Source organism: Scyliorhinus canicula, chromosome 2 (assembly GCF_902713615.1).
Source record: "Scyliorhinus canicula chromosome 2, sScyCan1.1, whole genome shotgun sequence".
NCBI classification, from domain to species: Eukaryota; Metazoa; Chordata; class Chondrichthyes; order Carcharhiniformes; family Scyliorhinidae; genus Scyliorhinus; species Scyliorhinus canicula.
Window position 1 is genome coordinate 283,482,204 of NC_052147.1, and position 21,771 is coordinate 283,503,974.

The 21,771-nt window shown below is 49.0% G+C and overlaps 1 protein-coding gene across 2 annotated transcripts in view; it reads left to right on the forward strand.

Moving 5' to 3' along the window:
• Positions 1-16,476, forward strand: part of si:ch211-67e16.11 — a 32,716-nt gene extending 16,240 nt beyond the window's left edge. Inside the window, exons 4-7 of one of the 2 annotated variants that reach the window (XM_038790176.1) lie at positions 3,779-3,910; positions 5,003-5,175; positions 8,409-8,663; positions 15,664-16,476. In XM_038790176.1, coding sequence (XP_038646104.1) covers positions 3,779-3,910; positions 5,003-5,175; positions 8,409-8,663; positions 15,664-15,864 — 761 coding nt within the window. In that variant the 3' untranslated portion in view covers positions 15,865-16,476. Of the gene's footprint in view, positions 1-3,777; positions 3,911-5,002; positions 5,176-8,408; positions 8,664-15,663 lie in introns of both variants that reach the window. The other variant, XM_038790177.1, reaches the window with a different exon arrangement.
• The last annotated feature ends 5,295 nt before the right edge of the window (positions 16,477-21,771 follow it).

The window sequence follows — 21,771 nt, forward strand, 5'->3', positions numbered from 1 at the left end:
GGGGGGGAGGGGGAAGATGGGGAGAAGGCAAAAAATGAAAGAGCAGGAGAGGTAGAAATGGGGAGGGGGAGACAGAAAGATGAGGGAGGGTGGGGATGGAAAGGGAGGGGGGGGGGAGGCAAAGGACAAGAGATAGCGGAAAGAGGGGAGCAGATGAAGCAATGACCAAAAGAATGTTGTTTTGCGATGCTGCTTAAATGTTAAATGTTGTCCCAGCTCTTCATCAAACATAACTGTGAGACCTTTAACATTCACCTGAGCATCAGTTTAACATTACATCTCCAACACAGTGGGTGGGATTCTCCATTCCCCGCCCCCAGTATCGTAATCGGCGATCGGCCGGAGAATCTCTGTTTACGAGCGAATCGGGCCTGTTTTCGGATGCTCCGCCCCCTCCAAAGCGCGTCATTGGGGAGTACGCCGCACGCCGTTGGGACCGCCTCAGGACGTCACCTGAAGGCCCTCCCCCCCCATCCTCCGCCCCCGATGGGCGGAGTTCCCAATGGCGTGGATCACGTGTGCTCTGAGTTTTCGTCAACCTTACGTGGCGGCTCTGTGTCCAGTCAGGGCGGGGGGGGGGGGGGGGGGGGGGAGACCTGCAGCTGACCGGGGAGGTGGGCTTCAGCAAGGGCTGGGGGGCCAGGTGTGGGGTGGTCCGGGGGTGGGGAGGGTCCAGGGCGGCACTATCTGGCAGGATGGGTCCGTGCGCAGCTGATGCCATGTTGTATGGCTCTTTCATTTTTTGCCTTCTCTTTTATCATTCCTTCATCTTCCTCCAAGTTTCCCTTACTCTTCCCCCTCCCACTCCCTTCTTCTGAGGCTGTATAAGGCTCTGGTCAGACCCCATTTGGAGTCTTGTGAGCAGTTGTGGGCCCCGTATCTAAGGAAGGATGTGCTGGCCTTGGAAAGGGTCCAGAGGAGGTTCACAAGAATGATCCCTGGAATGAAGAGCTTGTCGTAGGAGGAACGTTTTAGGACTCTGGGTCAGTACTCATTGGAGTTTAGAAGGATGAGAGTACACAGAGTACAGTACATCTGAGAGTACACAGAGTACAGTACATCTGAGAGTACACAGTGTACACAGAGTACAGTACATCTGAGAGTACACAGGGTACAGTACATCTGAGAGTACACAGAGTACAGTACATCTGAGAGTACACTGAGTACAGTACATCTGAGAATACACAGGGTACACAGAGTACAGTACATCTGCGAGTACACAGAGTAGAGTACATATGAGAGTACACAGAGTTCAGTACCTGAGAGTACACAGGGTACAGAGAGTACAGTACATCTGAGAGTACACAGAGTACAGTACATCTGAGAGTACACAGGGTACACAGAGTACAGTACATCTGAGAATACACAGGGTACACAGAGTACAGTACATCTGAGAGTACACAGGGTACACAGTACAGCACATCTAAGAGTACACAGAGTACAGTACATCTGAGAGTACACAGGGTACAGAATACAGTACATCTGAGAGTACACGGTACAGCACATCTGAGAGTACAGAGTACAGTACATCTGAGTACACAGTACAGTACATCTGAGAGTACACAGGGTACAGAATACAGTACATCTGAGTACACAGGGTACACAGAGTACAGTACATCTGAGAGTACACAGTACAGTACATCTGAGTACACAGTACAGTACATCTGAGAGTACACAGTACAGTACATCTGAGAGTACACAGACTACAGTACATCTGAGAGTACACAGAGTACAGTACATCTGAGAGTACACAGGGTACACAGAGTACAGTACATCTGAGAGTACACAGAGTACAGTACATCTGAGAGTACACTGAGTACAGTACATCTGAGAATACACAGGGTACACAGAGTACAGTACATCTGCGAGTACACAGAGTACAGTACATATGAGAGTACACAGAGTTCAGTACCTGAGAGTACACAGGGTACAGAGAGTACAGTACATCTGAGAGTACACAGAGTACAGTACATCTGAGAGTACACAGGGTACACAGAGTACAGTACATCTGAGAATACACAGGGTACACAGAGTACAGTACATCTGCGAGTACACAGAGTACAGTACATATGAGAGTACACAGAGTTCAGTACCTGAGAGTACACAGGGTACAGAGAGTACAGTACATCTGAGAGTACACAGAGTACAGTACATCTGAGAGTACACAGGGTACACAGAGTACAGTACATCTGAGAATACACAGGGTACACAGAGTACAGTACATCTGAGAGTACACAGGGTACACAGTACAGCACATCTAAGAGTACACAGAGTACAGTACATCTGAGAGTACACAGGGTACAGAATACAGTACATCTGAGAGTATACAGGGTACACAGAGTACAGTACATCTGAGAGTACACAGAGTACAGTACATCTGAGAGTACACAGAGTACAGTACATCTGAGAGTACACAGTACGGTACATCTGAGAGTACACAGGGTACACAGAGTACAGTACATCTGAGAGTACACAGAGTACGGTACATCTGAGAGTACACAGGGTACACAGAGTACAGTACATCTGAGAGTACACAGAGTACGGTACATCTGAGAGTACACAGGGTACAGTACATCTGAGAGTACACAGGGTACACAGAGTACAGTACATCTGAGAGTACACAGGGTACAGTACATCTGAGAGTACACAGGGTACACAGAGTACAGTACATCTGAGAGTACACAGGGTACACAGAGTACAGTACATCTGAGAGTACACAGAGTACGGTACATCTGAGAGTACACAGGGTACAGTACATCTGAGAGTACACAGGGTACACAGAGTACAGTACATCTCAGAGTACACAGAATACAGTACATCTCAGAGTACACAGAGTACAGTACATCTGAGAGTACACAGGGTACAGTACATCTGAGAGTACACAGGGTACACAGAGTACAGTACATCTGAGAGTACACAGGGTACAGTACATCTCAGAGTACACAGAGTACAGTACATCTGAGAGTACACAGTCAGTTCGATACTGGAGACTCAGCCTGGATTATGGGCTCAAGATCCTGTCATGGGACATGAACCCAAAACTTCAGAGGCAAGAATGTTGTTCATCAATGTTATGTCCAGGGTTTAGAGAACCCCAAAGTGTATCATGGAGTTCCCCGACCCACAAATTTTAATAGATTGTGGTATGGGGAGCACACGGCCCACTCTACAGGTGTTGTACAGCAGAAATGGAAAAGTAATTTTTAAAGCAAAACAATGTTTATTCTATGAACTCAAGTTAACCTTTTTAAAACATCCAGTGAACATCTTAGCAACCATCAATTCAAATACAACCCCCAAAGAATACAACACTAAGTAATCCTTAAGCTGTCCTTTTAACATCCATTAGACTTAAAAAATAACTTTTAACAGAAGCACATCAGGTTAAAGTCACTACTGAGAACAGTTATTAGTTTTAAATCACCAAAGGATCGATTTACAGTCTTTAGATTACAGAGAGAGATTCATACACCTTCTGGCTGTGACTGCAGCCAACCAGCTCGGAAAACACAAATCTAAAACACACCCTGCAGCAAACAGCCTAAACGAAAGTAAAAAGCTGACAGACAGCCCAGTTCCACCCACACTCGGTCATCACTGATAAACACCCATTTCTTAAAGGTACATTTCTTAAACACCCATTTCTTAAAGGTACTCTCACATGACATCAAGCAAGGTCTTGAGTCCAGGTTTGTGTGTGGGACGAATGTTTGAACAATGCATTTGATTGTTGCCTCGAGATTTGCCTCCTGAGTCCGGCTGTCTGGTTGATTTACAGGCGGCTGGAGGGAGCACCTCACTTACCAGCGGCACGTGTACAATGTGCTCCACTTTTACCGAATGCTGCGGAGGAACGGCTTCCGGAGGGAGAACATCAAAATCTTCTTTGCAGGAGATGGGCAGATCCCAGGTAAACGCACCGTAATCATTGCGCAGTAATTGCAGCCGTACTGCATTTTGTATCAGCAATTATAACCAGGTTCCTGGTAAATTCTGGCACATTTTGAAATGAAAAATGAATGAAAATCGCTTATTGTCACGAGTAGGCTTCAATGAAGTTACTGTGAAAAGCCCCTAGTCGCCACATTCCGGCGCCTGTTCGGGAAGGCTGGTACGGGAATCGAACCGTGCTGCTGGCCTGCTTGGTCTGCTTTAAAAGCCAGCGATTTAGCCAAGTGAGCTAAACCAGCCCCTTTTGGGCTCTGTACCGATAAAGATCATCAGTGAAGGTAGATTTAATAATCTAATAATCTTTATTAGTGTCACAAGTAGGCTTACATTAACACTGCAATGAAGTTACTGTGAAAAGCCCCTAGTCGCCACATTCCGGCGCCTGTTCGGGTACTCAGGGAGAATTCAGAATGTCCAATTCACCTAACAGCACGTCTTTCGGGACTTGTGGGAGGAAACCGGAGCACCCGGAGGAAACCCACGCAGACACGGGGAGAACATGCAGACTCCGCACAGACAGTGACCCAAGCCGGGAATCGAACCCAGGACCCCGGATCTGTGAAACAACAGTGCTAACCACTGTGCTACCGTGCCACCCAGATTTGAACTCAGGATCACCTGTTTACTAGACAGGCACTTTAACCACCTGAGCCACAGCGCTAATCTGACAGTATTCATGTCCAGTGTTGCCCAGATTTAATCGGGCGTTCATGGGAAGCCGATTCAATGCTGACTTGCGATTGGATCAATACACCCAGGGAAGAAAGTGAAAGTGAGGGAGAGAAATTGGAGAAAATAAATGGGGAAAAAAAGACTTGGGTTTAGTGCCTTTCGTTACTTCAGCACATTCCAAAAACACTTTGTAACCAGTGAAGTATCTGCGGTGTAATCACGGTTAAATGCGGCCACCGATTTGCCCACAGCAAGTCCCACAATTAGCAATGTGATACAGAGCAGAATGTTTTGTGATGTTGATTGAAAGATTGGTTACTTTAATCATTGAGTTCCGAGCGAGCCGGGCTCCTGATACCTTCCGATGTTTTCTTCGCAGTGGATGAGGAGACCCAGGACATCTACCCGGCCACAGAGAAGGTGATGATTCGGAGCTACATCTCCTACATCTGCCGTGCGGTCAGCTGTGCCGACTCCCTGGTTCTGTATCTCAACAGCCCCACAAGAAATGATGGGACCATGTTGCTGTGGGACGTCAATAAGAATGGAATTGTAGGTATTTAAACAAAACCCCCCAAAGTGCTACTTTCTTTGGAATGTCACTCTCTGTCCAAGGGAAGGCGGGGGGACCCAAACTCATGACCAGGTCCGGCTCCCGGCGCAGTACTGAGGGGGCACAGCACTGCCAGAGGGACCTTTGTCTTCACAGGGGTTATGTAAATGAGGGGGCGTGATGGGAGCGATCAAAATATCTCCCCTTGTGTGGGGGGGAGGGGGAATCTAAAACTAGGGGGCAGTTTCTAAATCAAGATAGATTTCAGATAGAAATGGGTGGGATTTCTTCTCAGACGGCCGCTCGTGTTTGGAGCTCTCTTCCCCAGGAGGCCGGCTCATTGGATGTATTCAAGGCCAAGTTAGATCAATTACTGATTGACAAGGGAGTTAAGGGTTATGGGGAGGGGCAAGTGGAGCAGGCTCGAGGGACCAAATGCACCCACCCCTCTCCCCTACTCCTACTTCACATGTTGCTCCATACAACACAGAACAGGCCATTCAACCCAACCACTCCGTGCTAGGATTCATCCTAACTCCAGCCTTCTGCCATATTGCCTCATCTCAGCATAACCTCTGTGCCCGTCTCCCTCATGTGTTTATCCATCTTCCTCTTTAATACCATTCGCTTCAACCACTCCTCGCGGTAGTAATTTCCACATTCTCACTACTCTCTGGATAAAGAAGTTTCGTCTGAATTTCCCCATTCTCTCACTCTGAATGACTGCTCTTTATCCCCACTCTCTGCTTTCTGTCTTGATGCCAGCGAGCAATCTATTCTGCCCCCTGGCTCCACGTTCTCTGACCTTATTCAGGAGTCTATTATGGGACCTTATCAAAGGTCTTTTGAAAATCCGAATACATTACATCTATTACACTACCATTGTCTACTCTCTCTGTAACTTCCTCAAAAAATCAATTAGGCTGGTCAAGCGGGATTTTCCCGTTTGAAATCCATGCTGAACATTCGTACCCTCTGGTGCATGTTCAAAGTGTCCTGGCTGATATATAATAATAATAATAAATAATTGTCACGAGTAGGCTTCAATGAAGTTACTGTGAAAAGCCCCTCGTCGCCACATTCCGGTGCCTGTTTGGGGAGGCTGGTACGGGCATTTTTTAAAATGTAAATTTAGAGCGCCCAATTCATTTTTTCCAATTAATGGGCAATTTAGCCTGGCCAATTCACCTACCCTGCACATCTTTGGGTTGTGGGGGCGAAACCCACGCAAGCACGGGGAGAATGTGCAAACTCCACACGGACAGTGACCCAGAGCCGGGATCGAACCTGGGGCCTCGGCGCCGTGAGGCAGCAGGGCTAACCCACTGCGCCACCGTGTTGCCCCGGTACGGGAATTGAACCCGCGCTGCTGGTCGAGTTCTACATTACAAGCCAGCTGTTTAGCCCACTGTGCTGGTTTTTCCTTTAATCTCATCGTATTACTGTTTGTAAGGTTAGCTGTAAGTAAATTGCCACATTTCTTATCATACGACATCTCAGAAAGTATCTCATTGGCTGGTTTCACTACGTTCATACCAGAAAGGTACAGGTAGAGTTTAGATTTCAGGGTGAATCAATACACATAGAACTGAGACTATTGGCAGTACAGGTTGAACCTGCAGTGAATCGGTGCAGGTGGAGTCCAGGTTGCTTTCCATTGTCTCACTTCTGCCGACTGAAAGGGGGAAATAACTGCCTGGACCCCCACCTCAAGATATCCACTTCTCGCTAATGTAAAGACTTTTTTCAAAGGGAGCCTGTTCTGCATCGAGGCAGCAAAGCCACCTCAAGAGCTAGAAAAGACAATTGTCGAGCGATTATTTGTCAATCTGAGTGACAAGTGGAGGAAGTTGAAACATGGTCCATCTAATCTTCTCAGGGTCAGGATTAGATGGAGCATAAACGAGAGCAGCTACAAGGGTTCACTTTGAATGAGGTTGGAGAAGCGACGCTTTCATTCCACCTGAATTCCTGTTTTTTGTTTTGTCCTGGCATCGATTCCAGGAGACAGAGGGAAGCTTTGGCCAATTCACTGAAGTTTGGTAATCAGCTCAACATTTGTTTTTAGTTCCCTAAGATAACTGGCATGCCTAGAATTTAATTTCTCAGTAATTCGCTGTGGTTCGTGCAGGTGTGTTTACAGGATATTGGTTTTCAGCCAGAGACGGCTTAACTTTACAAAGCATCAAACAGACTAATTTCTACCTGGGGATGAATGTTTTAATTAACCACAAATGGACTTTTGGGTAGTTTATATCACATTTGGTCGCCTTGTGTTGACGACATACAGTGCAGAAGGAGGCCATTCGGCCCATCGAGCCTGCACCGACCCACTTCATCCCTTACTTCCACCCGTAACCCAATAACCCCTCTAACCTTTTTGGTCACTAGGGGCAATTTATCATGGCCAATCCACCTAACCCGCACGTCATTGGACTGTGGGAGGGAACCGGAGCACCCGGAGGAAACCCACGCAGACACGGGGAGAACGTGCAGACTCCGCACAGACAGTGACCCAGCGGGGAATCGAACACATCAGCCACTTTGCACAAAGCAAGATCGCCCGCCCAGTGATATGATTTTGACTGGGCGTTGGTTGAGCCAAAGGTTTTGGCCGAGGATCCTGGGGAGAGCTCGACTGCTGTCCTTTGGGCAGTACCATGGAACCTTTACAACCATCTCGAAATAAGCCATCTCTGGCCATGGCTGGTTTGCAAATATGGATTTGTTTATAAAATGCATCTAAACAAAAGAGTTGGGACAATAAAAGTGGCCTTGAAACTCTCAGGGTGACACGGGGTCCCATGTTCGATTCCCGGCTCACTGTCTGTGCGGAGTCTGCACGTTCTCCCCGTGTCTGCGTGGGTTTCCTCCGGGTGCTCCGGTTTCCTCCCACAAGTCCCGAAAGATGTGCTGTTAGGTAAATTGGACATTCTGAATGCTCCCTCTGTACCCGAACAGGCGCCGGAATGTGGCAAAGAGGGGCTTTTCACAGTAACTTCATTGCTGTGTTAATGTAAGCCTACTTATGACAATAATAAAGATTATTATATTATTATTAGATTGTCCTTAAAAACCAAACGGGTTCACTAATGTCCTTTGGGGAAGGAGACCTGGCCTCTCCTTGAGTCAGGGGCGTAGCTGAAATGTTGGACAGGCCAGTGGAGTCCCAGGTCCGTGTAATATTTCAGCTTTGAATGATGGCCTGACAGTGCATGGGTTAAATCTTCAGGCTGATCAGAAGGAGAAGTACACGGTGGGAGAGCTTCTGACGGATCTGGAAGGATGCAACGCGCAGAGGGTGCTGATATTCGTCGATCAAAGCTACCCTGGGACTCTGGCGAAGAAACTGCTCTCCTCTAAGAAGCATCCGAACGTCATCTTGATCAGCAACAGCAGGGGGTCAGAGTTCACCTGGGCCTCCTCCTTCACTGACCTCTGGGCAGAACTTCAACCCGATCTGTGTCTCATCGATTACCTCTTCAAGGTCAGTTTAAAGTTATTTAAGAACACATAGTATACAAAGCGGGCATTACAAGCTGGCACCACGACCACTCCCGGCCTCACACTGCCTCGCTACTTGCTGCCTGTCAAGGGAATGACCTCTGTCATGGGGCAGGTACCAGTGCTAAAGCCTATCCTGGGCTCAGTGCTGAAGCTGCAAACGCAGGTCTTTGACAATCCCTCTGTAAGTTTGTGGTAATACCACTGTATATATATATATGTGAGTGCCTCTATTAGGGGATGTACAATAGTACCGGCTATTACAGGTTTGCCGGTAAGCCTCTGCAGAGTTTGTCGGTAAGCCCCTGCCGGCTGGCTCCGCCCACAGGGAGCAGTATAAATATCCATGAGGTCTCCTGAGCTGCCATTTTACAGCTCCACTTGAGGTAATAACATCTCACGGTAATAAAGCCTCTTTTGTACCGTTTCGTGTTTCTGTGTGCAATTGTTAGTGCAACAAAGTTGCAAATCAAAGAGTTGGAGATTGTTTTACAAACTGGTAGTGTGAATTTTAAATGCTATTTTTCGCACACGTACTGGATTTATAGGAACATGAGAAGACCATTCAGCCCATCAAGCCTGCTGCGCAATTCAGTTACACCATTGTTGGTCATCTACCTGAATGCCATTTCCCCCGCGCTATCCCCATATCCCTCGATGTCATTAGTCTGTTTTGAAGAGGTTCAATAACTGATCTTCCACAGGCCTCTGGGGTCGAGATTCCCACACATTCGCCGCTCACAGGGTGAAGAAATTCCTTCTCATCTCAGCATTAAATGGCCTGGCCCTGATCCTGAGATGATGTCCCCTAGCTTTAGACTCACCAACCTGGGGAAATATCCGACCTACTTCCACTCTGTCCCGTAAGACTTTTGTAAACTTCAATGAGACCACCTCTCATTCTTCAAAACTCGAGGGAATACAGGCCCAGATTCCTCAACCTCTCCTCATGAAACAATCCCGTTATCCCAGGGATTGGTCTGGTGAGCCTCCAGAGCATTCTCTCTAACGGCAGGTATGTCCTTCCTTAGATAACAAAGAACAAAGAAAAGTACAGCATAGGAACAGGCCCTTTGGCCCTCCAAGCCTGCGCCAACCATGGTGCCCGTCTGAACTAAAGAAATGCAAAACTGTACACAATAATCCAGGTGCAGTCTCACCAAGGCTCTGTACAATTGCAGCCAGACATCTTTACTCCCATACTCACATCCCCTGACAATGAAGGCTAACAGATGCAAAGGAGATTTACTAGGCTGTTGCCTGGAGTGGAGAGTAGGTCTTACAAGGAAAGGTTGAGGGTGCTAGGCCTTTTCTCATTAGAACGGAGAAGGATGAGGGGCGACTTGATAGAGGTTTATAAGATGATCAGGGGAATAGATAGAGTAGACAATCAGAGACTTTTTCCCCGGGTGGAACAAACCATTACAAGGGGACATGAATTTAAGGTGAATGGTGGAAGATATAGGGGGTGATGTCAGAGGTAGGTTCTTTAGCTAGAGAGTAATGGGGGCATGGAATGCACTGCCTGTGGAAGTAGTTGAGTCGGAAACATTAGGGACCTTCAAGCGGCTATTGGATAGGTATATGGATTATGGTAGAATAATGGAGTGTAGATTAATTTGTTCTTAAGGGCAGCATTGTGTTTAGCACAATTGCTTCACAGCTCCAGGGTCCCAGGTTCGATTCCTGGCTTGGGTCACTGTCTGTGCGGAGTCTGCACATCCTCCTCGTGTGTGCGTGGGTTTCCTCCGGGTGCTCCGGTTTCTTCCCACAGTCCAAAGATGTGCAGGTTAGGTGGATTGGCCATGATAAATTGCCCTTAGTGTCCAAAATTGCCCTTAGTGTTGGGTGGGGTTACTGGGTTATGGGGATAGGGTGGAGGTGCTGACCTCGGGTAGGGTGCTCTTTCCAAGAGCCGGTGCAGACTCGATGGGCCGAGTGGCCTCCTTCTGCACTGTAAATTCTATGATAATCTATGATTAATCTAGGACAAAGGTTCGGCACAACATCGTGGGCCGAAGGGCCTGCTCTGTGCTGCATTTTTCAATGTTCTATGTTCTATACCATTTGCCTTCCTTATAGTTGCATCTACATGTTAGCTTTTGGTGACTCAGGAACAAGGACACCCAGATGCCTCTGGACACAAACGCTTCCCAACTACGCACCATGTAAGCAATATTCTGGGCACGATCTACTGGCCAGGTCGCACCCCAATGGGAGGGCGACGTGACCAGGAGATCCCGAGGGAAGACCGCCCTCCTCCCCCCGGTTTCCTGACAGCCAGTATGCCTCACGGGATCTACCCAACTCCCGTGAGGCGTCGGGTTCAGGAACCCGAGCAACCCGCGCTCGCGTACGTAGGCCTTAAACCTCCTTAAAGCCTACTTACCCGGGATCTATCCGTCACCCGGGATCTACTGGCCTCCTCAGGGTGGATTCAATCAGGCGCTGTTCAATACTGGTCCACAGAAACACGGACCGGGCTGAATGGCACCTGGGGGAGTCTCCCAGGACATCAGAGGCCCCTGGGTGGTTAGGGACGGTGCGGTGGGGGGGGGGGGGGGGGGGGGGGGGGGCCTTGGCCCTCCCCCTGGAATGAGGGCACCTTGGCACTTCCAGGCTGGCATCTTGCCACTGCCACCCATGCCCATGAAAAGACGGTGGAAGGGGTATAAAGGGTGGGGGTGGCAGGGCAGGTAAGAAGGGGTCTCCAGGAGGTTTGGGGGGGATGGGTGGGGGTCCTGGAAGGGGGGCCTATAAGGGGGTGTGCGGAGCCTGAAGAGGGGGTGCCCCCAGGGACACCATAGCGAGCTGCCCTGACTTGGGGATTGTGGGGTAGTGCTCCTGTGTGTGGGGGGGGGGGGGGGGGGGGGGTGACATTGCCCAGGGGTGGGGAGTGTGGGGACCCACAAGCTGACTTAGAGATTGGGGCACCCCTTAAAATGGCGGCTCATTGCTGAGTTCAGCTCCCCAGTGATGAGAAAAAGTGTGGCCGAAACCGGTGGGAAGCTCTCCAGGGGCCAAAAAAGTGATTATGGCCACGATCGAATGGCCGAAAAGCAACACGGCGCAGCGTGGCCAATAGATACCGGGATCTACCTGGCTCACAACGCAATCTCGTGACACGTCGCGATATAAAATCCGCCCATTGTGGGCGGAATCACCCCAGGCGTTGGCATCCATCCCTTTGCCTCAGAGGTCTCAAGTGAGCACCGTTCAGTACCAGTCTCCAAAAACAGGTACCAGACAGAACAGAACTCCTGGGGGTCTCCCAGGGGATCGGTGGCCCCCCAGGTATTTGTCGTTGAGACAGAGAGGTCTCCTGCCACTGCTGGTGCCACCCATGCACGGACACCTGGCACGACGGCGATCAGGCCGGGGATGCACTGCGCAGGTGTTGGGTGAGGTGCAGGGGAGGGAGAGAGGCGGGGGCCCTTACTTAGTGCATTGGGGATTTTGGGGGGGATCAGGGGTCACGTTTGGGGCTCCGGAGATCGGGACGGCATTTAAAAGTAGTGTCCTGGTCTCTCGCTACACTGAGGAGTTCCGGAAAGCGGAATGCCTCAGTGCACATAGCGGAGCACTGTGCCGCCTCGGCCGTGCGTTCCCCGCTGCGGCCCCTTATCCTCAGCAGGGCAGCGTGGTAGCACAGTGGTTAGCACTGTGGCTTCGCAGCACCAGGGTCCCAGGTTCGATTCCCGGCTGGGTCACTGTCTGTGCGGAGTCTGCACGTTCTCCCCGTGTCTGCGTGGGTTTCCTCCGGGTGCTCCGGTTTCCTCCCACATTCCAAAGACGTGCAGGTTAGGTGGATTGGCCGTGATAAATTGCCCTTAGTGACCAAAAAAGGTTAGGAGGGGTTATTGGGTTACAGGGATAGGGTGGAAGTGAGGGCTAAGTGGGTCGGTGCAGACTCGATGGGCCGAATGGCCTCCTTCTGCATTGTATGTTCTATGTTCCTCGTCAGGCGCCATTTCAGAGCCTTGTGGTTCTCGGTGCCGAGCGCCGGGAAAGATGCGGCTAAACCCTCTCGCTGTGGGACGTGATTCCCATTTACTTAAGGGTTAGATAGCGGTGGGGCAGTTAAGAGTCAACCACGTTGCTGTGGGTCTGGAGTCACATGTAGGCCAGACCGGGTAAGGACGGCAGATTTCCCCTTCCCGAAGGACATTAGTGAGCCAGATGGGTTTTTACAACAATCGACAATCGATTCATGGTCATCATTAGACTTTTAGTTCCAGATTTTTATCGAATTCAAATTTCACCATCTGCAGTGGTGGGATTTGAACCTGGGGCCCCAGAGCTTTACCCTGGGGTTTGTAGTTTACTGGTCCAGTGACAATACCACTATGCCACCGTCTCCCCATTGTGTTGCTGAAAGGGCAGTGAGTGGCTCACTGGGTGCACAATGGGTGCATTGCCTATCACACTGTGTTGGAGACACTGTTCCTCTTCCCACAATGGAGAGCGGCCTGCTCATTCTCTTTCTCCACACGGAGGGGCAGTCTCCACTTTCTCCCACATCCTCCTTTCCTCTCACTGTGTTCTGATCATAAGCATCTCTCATCCTGCCTCTGGTGATCACGCTGGCCAGTTAGAGGAAGGGGAGTAGAGACAACCCTGGTAATTATAGACCTGTGAGCCTTAGTTCGGTTGTGGGTAAAATGTTGGAAAAGGTTATAAGAGATATGGTTTATAATCATCTTGAAAAGAACAAGTTGATTAGCAATAGTCAACACGGTTTTGTGAAGGGTAGGTCATGCCTCACAAACCTTATTGAGTTTTTTGAGAAGGTGACCAAACAGTTGGATCAGGGTAAAGCGGTTGATGTGGTGTATATGGATTTCAGTAAGGCATTTGATAACGTTCCCCACGGTAGGCTATTGCAGAAAATAAGGAAGTATGGGATTGAAGGTGATTTAGCGGTTTGGATCAGTAATTGGCTAGCTGAAAGAAGACAGAGGGTGGTGGTTGATGGCAAATGTTCATCCTGGAGTTCAGTTACTAGTGGTGTACCGCAAGGATCTGTTTTGGGGCCACTGCTGTTTGTCATTTTTATAAATGACCTGGAAGAGGGTGTAGAAGGATGGGTTAGTAAATTTGCAGATGACACGAAGGTCGGTGGAGTTGTGGATAGTGCTGATGGATGTTATAGGATACAGAGGGACATAGATAAGCTGCAGAGCTGGGCTGAGAGGTGGCAGATGGAGTTTAATGCGGAAAAGTGTGAGGTGGTTCACTTTGGAAGGAGTAACAGGAATGCAGAGTACTGGGCTAATGGCAAGATTCTTGGTAGTGTAGATGAACAGAGAGATCTCGGCATCCAGGTACATAAATCCCTGAAAGTTGCCACCCAGGTTAATAGGGCTGTTAAGAAGGCATATGGTGTGCTAGCCTTTATCAGCAGGGGGATTGAGTTTCGGAGCCACAAGGTCATGCTGCAGCTGTACATAACTCTGGTGCGGCCGCACCTGGAGTACTGCGTGCAGTTCTGGTCACCACATTATAGGAAGGATGTGGAAGCTTTGGAAAGGGTTCAGAGGAGATTTACTAGGATGTTGCCTGGTATGGAGGGAAGGTCTTACGAGGAAAGGCTCAGGGACTTGAGGTTGTTTTCGTTAGAGAGGAGAAGGCTGAGAGGTGACTTAACAGAGACATATAAGATAGTCAGAGGGTTAGATAGGGTGGACAGTGAGAGTCTTTTTCCTCGGATGGTGATGACCAACACGAGGGGACATAGCTTTAAATTGAGGGGTGATAGATATAGGACAGATGTCAGAGGCAGTTTCTTTACTCAGAGAGTAGTAGGGGTGTGGAACGCCCTGCCTGCAACAGTAGTAGACTCGCCAACTTTAAGGGCATTTAAGTGGTCACTGGATAGACATATGGATGAAAATGGAATAGTGTAGGTCAGATAGGCTTCAGATGGTTTCACAGGTCGGCGCAACATCGAGGGCCGCAAGGCCCGTACTGCGCTGTAATGTTCTATTGCGTTCACTGTGTCGGGTATAATATATGCCTTGCTCACAAGGGGATTGAGGGCTGGTGTGAAGGGCCATTATGGATCTTTGGATTGGTTTGCTGTCTAGTGGATGTCGGAACAAACTGAGGGAAAAGTCATCCCAGGGAATTGTACTAAAAAACCTCAGCCGTGCTCAAGAGAACAAAATGTCTATTGGCTGAACAAAGAACAAAGAAAAGTACAGCACAGGAACAGGCCCTTCGGCCCTCCAAGCCCGTGCCGACCATGCTGTCCGTCTAAACTAAAATCTTCTACACTTCCGGGGTCCGTATCCCTCCATTCCCATCCTATTCATGTATTTGTCAAAATGCCCCTTAAATGTCACTATCGTCCCTGCTTCCACCACCTCCTCTGGCAGCGAGTTCCAGGCACCCACTACCCTCTGTGTAAAAAACTTACCTCGTACTTTTCCTCTAAACTTTGCCCCTCGCACCTTAAACCGATGCCCCCTAGTAATTGACCGCTCTACCCGGGGAAAAAGTCTCTGACTATCCACTCTGTCTATGCCCCTCATAATTTTGTCGACCTCTATCAGGTCGCCCCTCAATCTCCGTCGTTCCAGTGAGAACAAACCGAGTTTATTCAACCTCTCCTCATAGCTAATGCCCTCCATACCAGGCAACATCCTGGTAAATCTCTTCTGCACCCTCTCTAAAGCCTCCACATCCTTCTGGTAGTGTGGCAACCAGAATTGAACACTATACTCCAAGTGTGGCCTAACTAAAGTTCTAGACAGCTGCAACATGACTTGCCAATTCTTATACTCAATGCCCCGGTCAATGAAGGCAAGCATGCCGTATGCCAAGGTAGCAATAACGCAATTTATTTTACTGCAAAGTTCCGAAGGTGTTGAATGTTTTTGCCAGGGTCTGGCACCTCAGTTCTATCAGGTACAGCTGTAGTTTTTGGACTTTTAACTTCAGCTCAGAAAAGCATTCACAATTTTGACGTATGTTTTTCGCAGAATGTTGCGTGGACTGCCCCCTCAACGCTCGGAGTAGTTGAGTCCACTTCGGGACTCCTGAACAGCACCATCTATGGGGGACCCTGCTATAACAACCCTCCTCTGACTCCAGAAGAAGTGAAGCGGGAGTACATGGGCTGCCAAAATCTCCCCACTGCAGTCTGGTACCAGACAGTCCAGCAGAAGGATCTCCTGCACTAACTACTCCGTCTCGTTTCAACATGGACCTTTCGGTTAATGGGACTGGGGGCCTATCAGAGCGTAGATGAGAACGCGAATATCAACTTGTGCAAGATTTTAATTCCGTCCTTTGTTACAATTTGCTGGGAAGTGACTGCCAGAGATCAGATTTATTCACAAGGTTTGGCCAGCACGGGGCCTAGCTGTACAGAAGGGTTGTCATTCATGCCTCTTGCTCATTCCCCACATTCTTCACTTTACCATTAGCAGCCGTGCCATCAGCTGTCCGGGCCCTAGGCTCTGAAATTCCCTCCTTCAACCCCTCCACCTCACCCTACTCCTTTAAGACACTCCTTAAAACATAGCCCTTTAACCGAGCTTCTGGTCACTTGTGGCAATTCTTTGGCTTTGTTGCAATTTGTCTGTCTGATTGTGACTAGCGAACTGTCTGGCTGAGGACAAGATATTGTACAAATGCAAGTTATAAAACTATGTTCAGCTTCAAAGAAAAAAACTCACGCAGTCTCCCTCATAAAGAACAAAGAATAATACAGCACAGGAACAGGCCCTTTGGCCCTCCAAGCCTGTACCGGTCATGATACCACCCTTGGCCAGAACCCTCAGCACTTCCTTGTGCCGTATCCCTCTATACCCATCCTATCCATGTGTTTGTCAAGATGCCTTTTGAACTGGACAGCATGTGGCGCAGTGGTTAGCACTGGGATTGCGGCACTGAGGTCCCAGGTTCGAATCCCGGCCCTGGGTCACTGTCCGTGTGAAGTTTGCACATTCTCCCCATGTCTGCGTGGGTTTCACCCCCACAACCCAAAGATGTGCTGGTTAGGTGGATTGGCCACGCTAAATTGCCCCCTAATTGGAAAAATAAAAATAATTGGCGAATCTAAATTTATAAAATTTTTTTAAAAGATGCCTTTTGAACGGCGTTAATGTATCGGCTTCCACAGCCTCCCCTGGCAAAGCGTTCCAGGCACTCACCACCCTCTGCGTAGAAAACCTGCCTCACACATCTCCTCTAAACTTTGACCCATGACCTTAAACCTACGCCCCCTGGTGACTGACCCCCTCCACCCTGGGAAAGAGTGCCTGCCCATCCACTCTATCCATGCCCCTCATAATATTGTAGACCTCTATCAGGTCACCTCTCAACCTCCGTCGTTCGAATGAAAACAGTCCGAGTCTATTCAGCCTCTCCACATAACACCCTCCAGACCAGGCAACATCCTGGTAAACCTCCTCTGCACCATCTCCAAAGCCTCCACATCCTTCTGGTAATGTGGGGACCAGAATTGTGCGCAATATTCCCAAGTGCGGCCTTACCAAGGTTCTATCCAATTGCAGCATGACTTCCAGTTTTTATACTCGATGCCCCGTCCAATGAAGGCAAGCATTCCGCATGCTTTCTTGACAACTTTGTCCTACGGTGTTGCCACTTTCAAAGATCTGTGGACCTGCACGCCCATGATTTCACTGCTAAGGCAGCCCCCAGTGTGAGAACCAGGTGTCACGTTGAATTTCAGTGCAATGCTCAGTTATCCGATTGCAGGAGTAAGGATGCTAAGCTCGACCCCAGTGAGGGACAACTGCTACCCATCACCACCCTGGTCAACATACGCCATCTTTTCATAACATCAAGACGTCCTAAGACAACCAATGAGGTGCTTTCAGAAGTGTAGTTGCTATTGCAACATTGATCTGAGTGATTCCGAAATTAACTTGGCCTGAAAGGCAATGAGACACTCCAACCCCCCCAGGAGGGTCGGAGAATCACCCGAGGCCGGTGTCAATCCCGCCCCCGCCGTGGCCCGAATTCTCCGCCACCGGAGAATTCCGCACCTTTGGGGAGGCCCGACGCCGGAGTGGTTCTCGCCACTCCACAACGCCGGGACCCCCCCACCCCACTGGGTAGGGGAGAATCCCAACCAGGGTGTAGACTAGTGGGGTTGAGCCTCACTACCAGACAACCCCCCCCCCCCCCCCCCCCCCCCCCCTCCCCCCAAAGAGCCAAATCTGCTAAATGCTGCCTTTGCAGTTCCAGTGGGGACTGCCTTTTCTGTTCTGGGTTGGAAGGGATCCGGATAAAGTGAGATGATTATCCGGATTGATATGCCCACGAATTACAGAAGGAAAACTGACCAAGTCCCACTGCTGATACCTACATTTATCTCTCAAAATATCTCAAAAAAATTACCCCATCACTGTTTGTGAGATTGTGCTCTGGACAATTTGGCTGCCATATTTCCTACAATTACCACAGTGAACACGTCATTGGCTGCAAAACCTTTAAAAATATTCTGTGGTTGTGGAAGGGACCATATTTGTAGCTAATGATTAAAAACTCTTCAAACGCCTGGTGGCTGTAGGCATCCTCTTCATGAACAATGTGTGCGCAACGGCAACGGTCAACTTCAAAGGCTGTAATTCAGTGATTCCCTCCTTGCCGGCACTGAGCTGCGCTTTAGGGCAGCACGGTAGCATTGTGGATAGCACAATTGCTTCACAGCTCCCGGGTTCGATTCCGGCTTGGGTCACTGTCTGTGCGGAGTCTGCACATCCTCCCCGTGTGTGCGTGGGTTTCCTCCGGGTGCTCCGGTTTCCTCCCACAGTCCAAAGATGTGCAGGTTAGGTGGATTGACCATGATAAATTGCCCTTAGTGTCCAAAATTGCCCTTAGTGTTGGGTGGGCTTACTGGGTTATGGGGATAGGGTGGAGGTGTTGACCTTGGGTAGGGTGCTCTTTCCGGGGGCCGGTGCAGACTCGATGGGCCGAATGGCCTCCTTCTGCACTGTAAATTCTATGATAATCAATGATAATCAGAGGGACTGTGAGTTGTAGAGTTTAGATTATCATGTCCACCATCTATAAGGCACAAGTTAGGAGCATGATGAAATGCTCTCCACTTGCCTGGGTGAGTGCAGCTCCAACAACACTCAAGAAGTTCAACACCATCCAGGGCAAAGTAGCCCAAAGCTTGATTTGCACCCCATCCACCACCTCCAACATCTAGTTCCTCCACCACCAACGCAGTGACAGCCGTGTGTACCATCGACAAGATGCACAGCCGCAACTCAGCAAGGCTCCTTCAACAGCACCTTCCAAACTTGTGACCTGCAGCATCTCGAAGGACAAGAGCAGCAGATACTGGGGACCCCACCACCAAGTCACTCACCACCCTGACTTGGAAATATATCGGCCGTTCCTTCACTGTCGCTGGGGCAACATCCTGGGACCCCCGCCCTAACTTCCCGTACCAGCCTCCCCGGACAGGCGCCGGAATGTGGCGACTAGGGGCTTTTCACAGTAACTTCATTGAAGCCTACTCGTGACAATAAGCGATTTCCATTTCCATTTCCACTGTGGGTGTACCTACACCACATGGACTGCAGCGGTTCAAGAGGTGGCTCAACGACTTATCGTAGGCAGTTCGGGATGGGCAAGCCGGCAATGCCCATATCTGTGAGAGACATTTAACAAAGTCAGCTCTTCACACTGAGGGTGAAGGTGGCTGGGTCCTAGTGGGTGGAAGAGGTGGTTTAGGCAAAGACACTGGACTCAGAGCTTGATGTTATAATGGGGAGAAATCAGGATTACGACTTCGCAAGGAAGAGGTCAACTAAGACAAAAGGATTTTCTTCATCTTGCTCATACTTAATATAATTGCAATAATGGAATCCATTTCAGATTGAAAAAGAAACTTGCATTCCTGATAAAATTACACACAGCTCCCCTCCCCACACCCATCTCCAAAATGTTCTGATTGGAAAGCACAAACTATGCATGCAACAGTGTAAATGAACGCAACTGTAGTACTTGCGTACTAGGGACTGTAAATAATTGTAGGATTGTGTATGGCTATAGTAGCTGGGGAGGAATTACGTGCAGGACCCCAGTATTCGCAATGTGGCCCACGCTGCCCTATTTATGCAAACTGTAGATGCTATTCCATTGGACTGTAAGTGACTGTATATATTTGTAATAAAGTAACTTTTGTATAAAAATAACAGTGAAGAGTGTCATTTGAAAGATGATTTTATGGCTCAAAGACTAATTTAGTGAAACGTATTTATTGCTGATGGTGTGGTTCCTCCTATGCTGGGGAGACCAAACACAGATCGGGAGACTGTTTACACCGAACACGTCCATTCGGTCCACAAGCACGACCCAAGACGGCATCCGGTCAGTCGACGCTTTCAACTCTCCTTCGCGCGTCGACCTTGGCATCGTGCAGTTCGAATTGAACTCAACACCAGCTCTTGGACTGATGCTTCACCTTGTGGCGAGGTGCATTACGGCCTCAACATTGTATCGCGCATCAATAGATCAAAGCAACCACTTCCACGTTTTCTTCGACGTTTTGTGACATTGAAAGGAATCGATAGTCCAGGACAAGGGGGCATAACTTTAAAATCAGAGCCGGTTGATTCAGGAGAGAAATAAGGAAACACGTCTTCATTCAAAGTGTGGGATTCTCTCTCACTAAGCAATAGTTTAATTAGTAATTTTAAATGAGATTGATTTATTTTACTGGCTGATGGGGTAGGAGGATATGGAGCCAAAGTGGATAGTTGGAGTTTGGGTATAGTTCAGACAGCTTACACCCGCTCCAAACTATTTGAATCTCCTATGGAGCCATCTTTAGATTTCAAACTAGTTCCAATATCATCGTCACCCCATCACTGACCTCCCCTTCTGCTGGTTCCTTGCCCCATCATTCCCTGCCTTCATACTTACTCACAAGCTTTTCATCTCCAGTTATGAGGAGGCTATCGATCTGAAATGTTCCCTCTGCTCCTCTCTCTGAAGCCGCTCAGCGAGCTCAGCACGTTCTACTTTCTTTTTAAAACATTTTTTTTATTCATGGCATTTTCAAATTATTTACAAAGCACAGAACACATGTAATAGAACATAGAACATGGAACATAGAACATTACAGCGCGGTACAGGCCCTTCGGCCCTCGATGTTGCGCCGACCTGTGAAACCCCTCTAAAGCCCATCTACACTATTCCCTTATCGTCCATATGTTTAATAGAACAGAATCATCATCCACAAACCCTGGTCCTAATACCAAACCCCTCCATGTCCAACCCGATCCACTTTCCAATTATAATAAACACACAAAAAATAACCCACAACGCAGTAAAACAACCCCGCTCTCCTCCCCCCCGACCCCCAGCTGACATTTACACCTCCTTAAAGAAGCCGGTAAACAACCTCCATCTCGAAAAGACACCCCTCCTCTGATCCCTGAATGGCAAATTTTACCTTTTTCAAATGATGGAGTTCCGCCAAATCCCTCATCCACCTCGCCTCCTGAGGCAACTCCGGATCCCATCACCCTAACAAGATCCAACCTCTGGGGTATCAGGGAGGCAAAGGCCAACACGTCAGCCTCTCTCCCCCACCTGCACTCCCGAATCCTCCGACACCACGAATATCATCACCCACGGGCTCAGAGCCACCCTCAGACTCTCTGATGTAGTCCCAACAAAGGAGTTCCAGAACTCCTCCAACTTCAGGCAGGCCCAGAAGATGTGTGTGTGTGTATGATTGGCCGATCCCCTCGAACACCGCCTGGGTCTATCCCCTACCTCCGGAATACACAGACTCATCCGCAACATTGCCACGTGCGCTCCGTGCACCACTTTAAGCTAAATGAGGCTTAACCTCGCATATGAGGAGGTGGAATTTGCCCTACGCAGGGCCTCACTCCATAAACCCGCCTCGAACACACGACCAGCTCCTCTTCCCACTTCCGCTTCATATCCTCCACTGAGTATCTCTCCCTTTAACATAGAACATAGAGCATACAGTGCAGAAGGAGGCCATTCAGCCCTTCGAGTCTGCATCGACCAACTTAAGCCCTCACTTCCACCCTATCCCCATAACCCAATAACCCCTCCTAACCTTT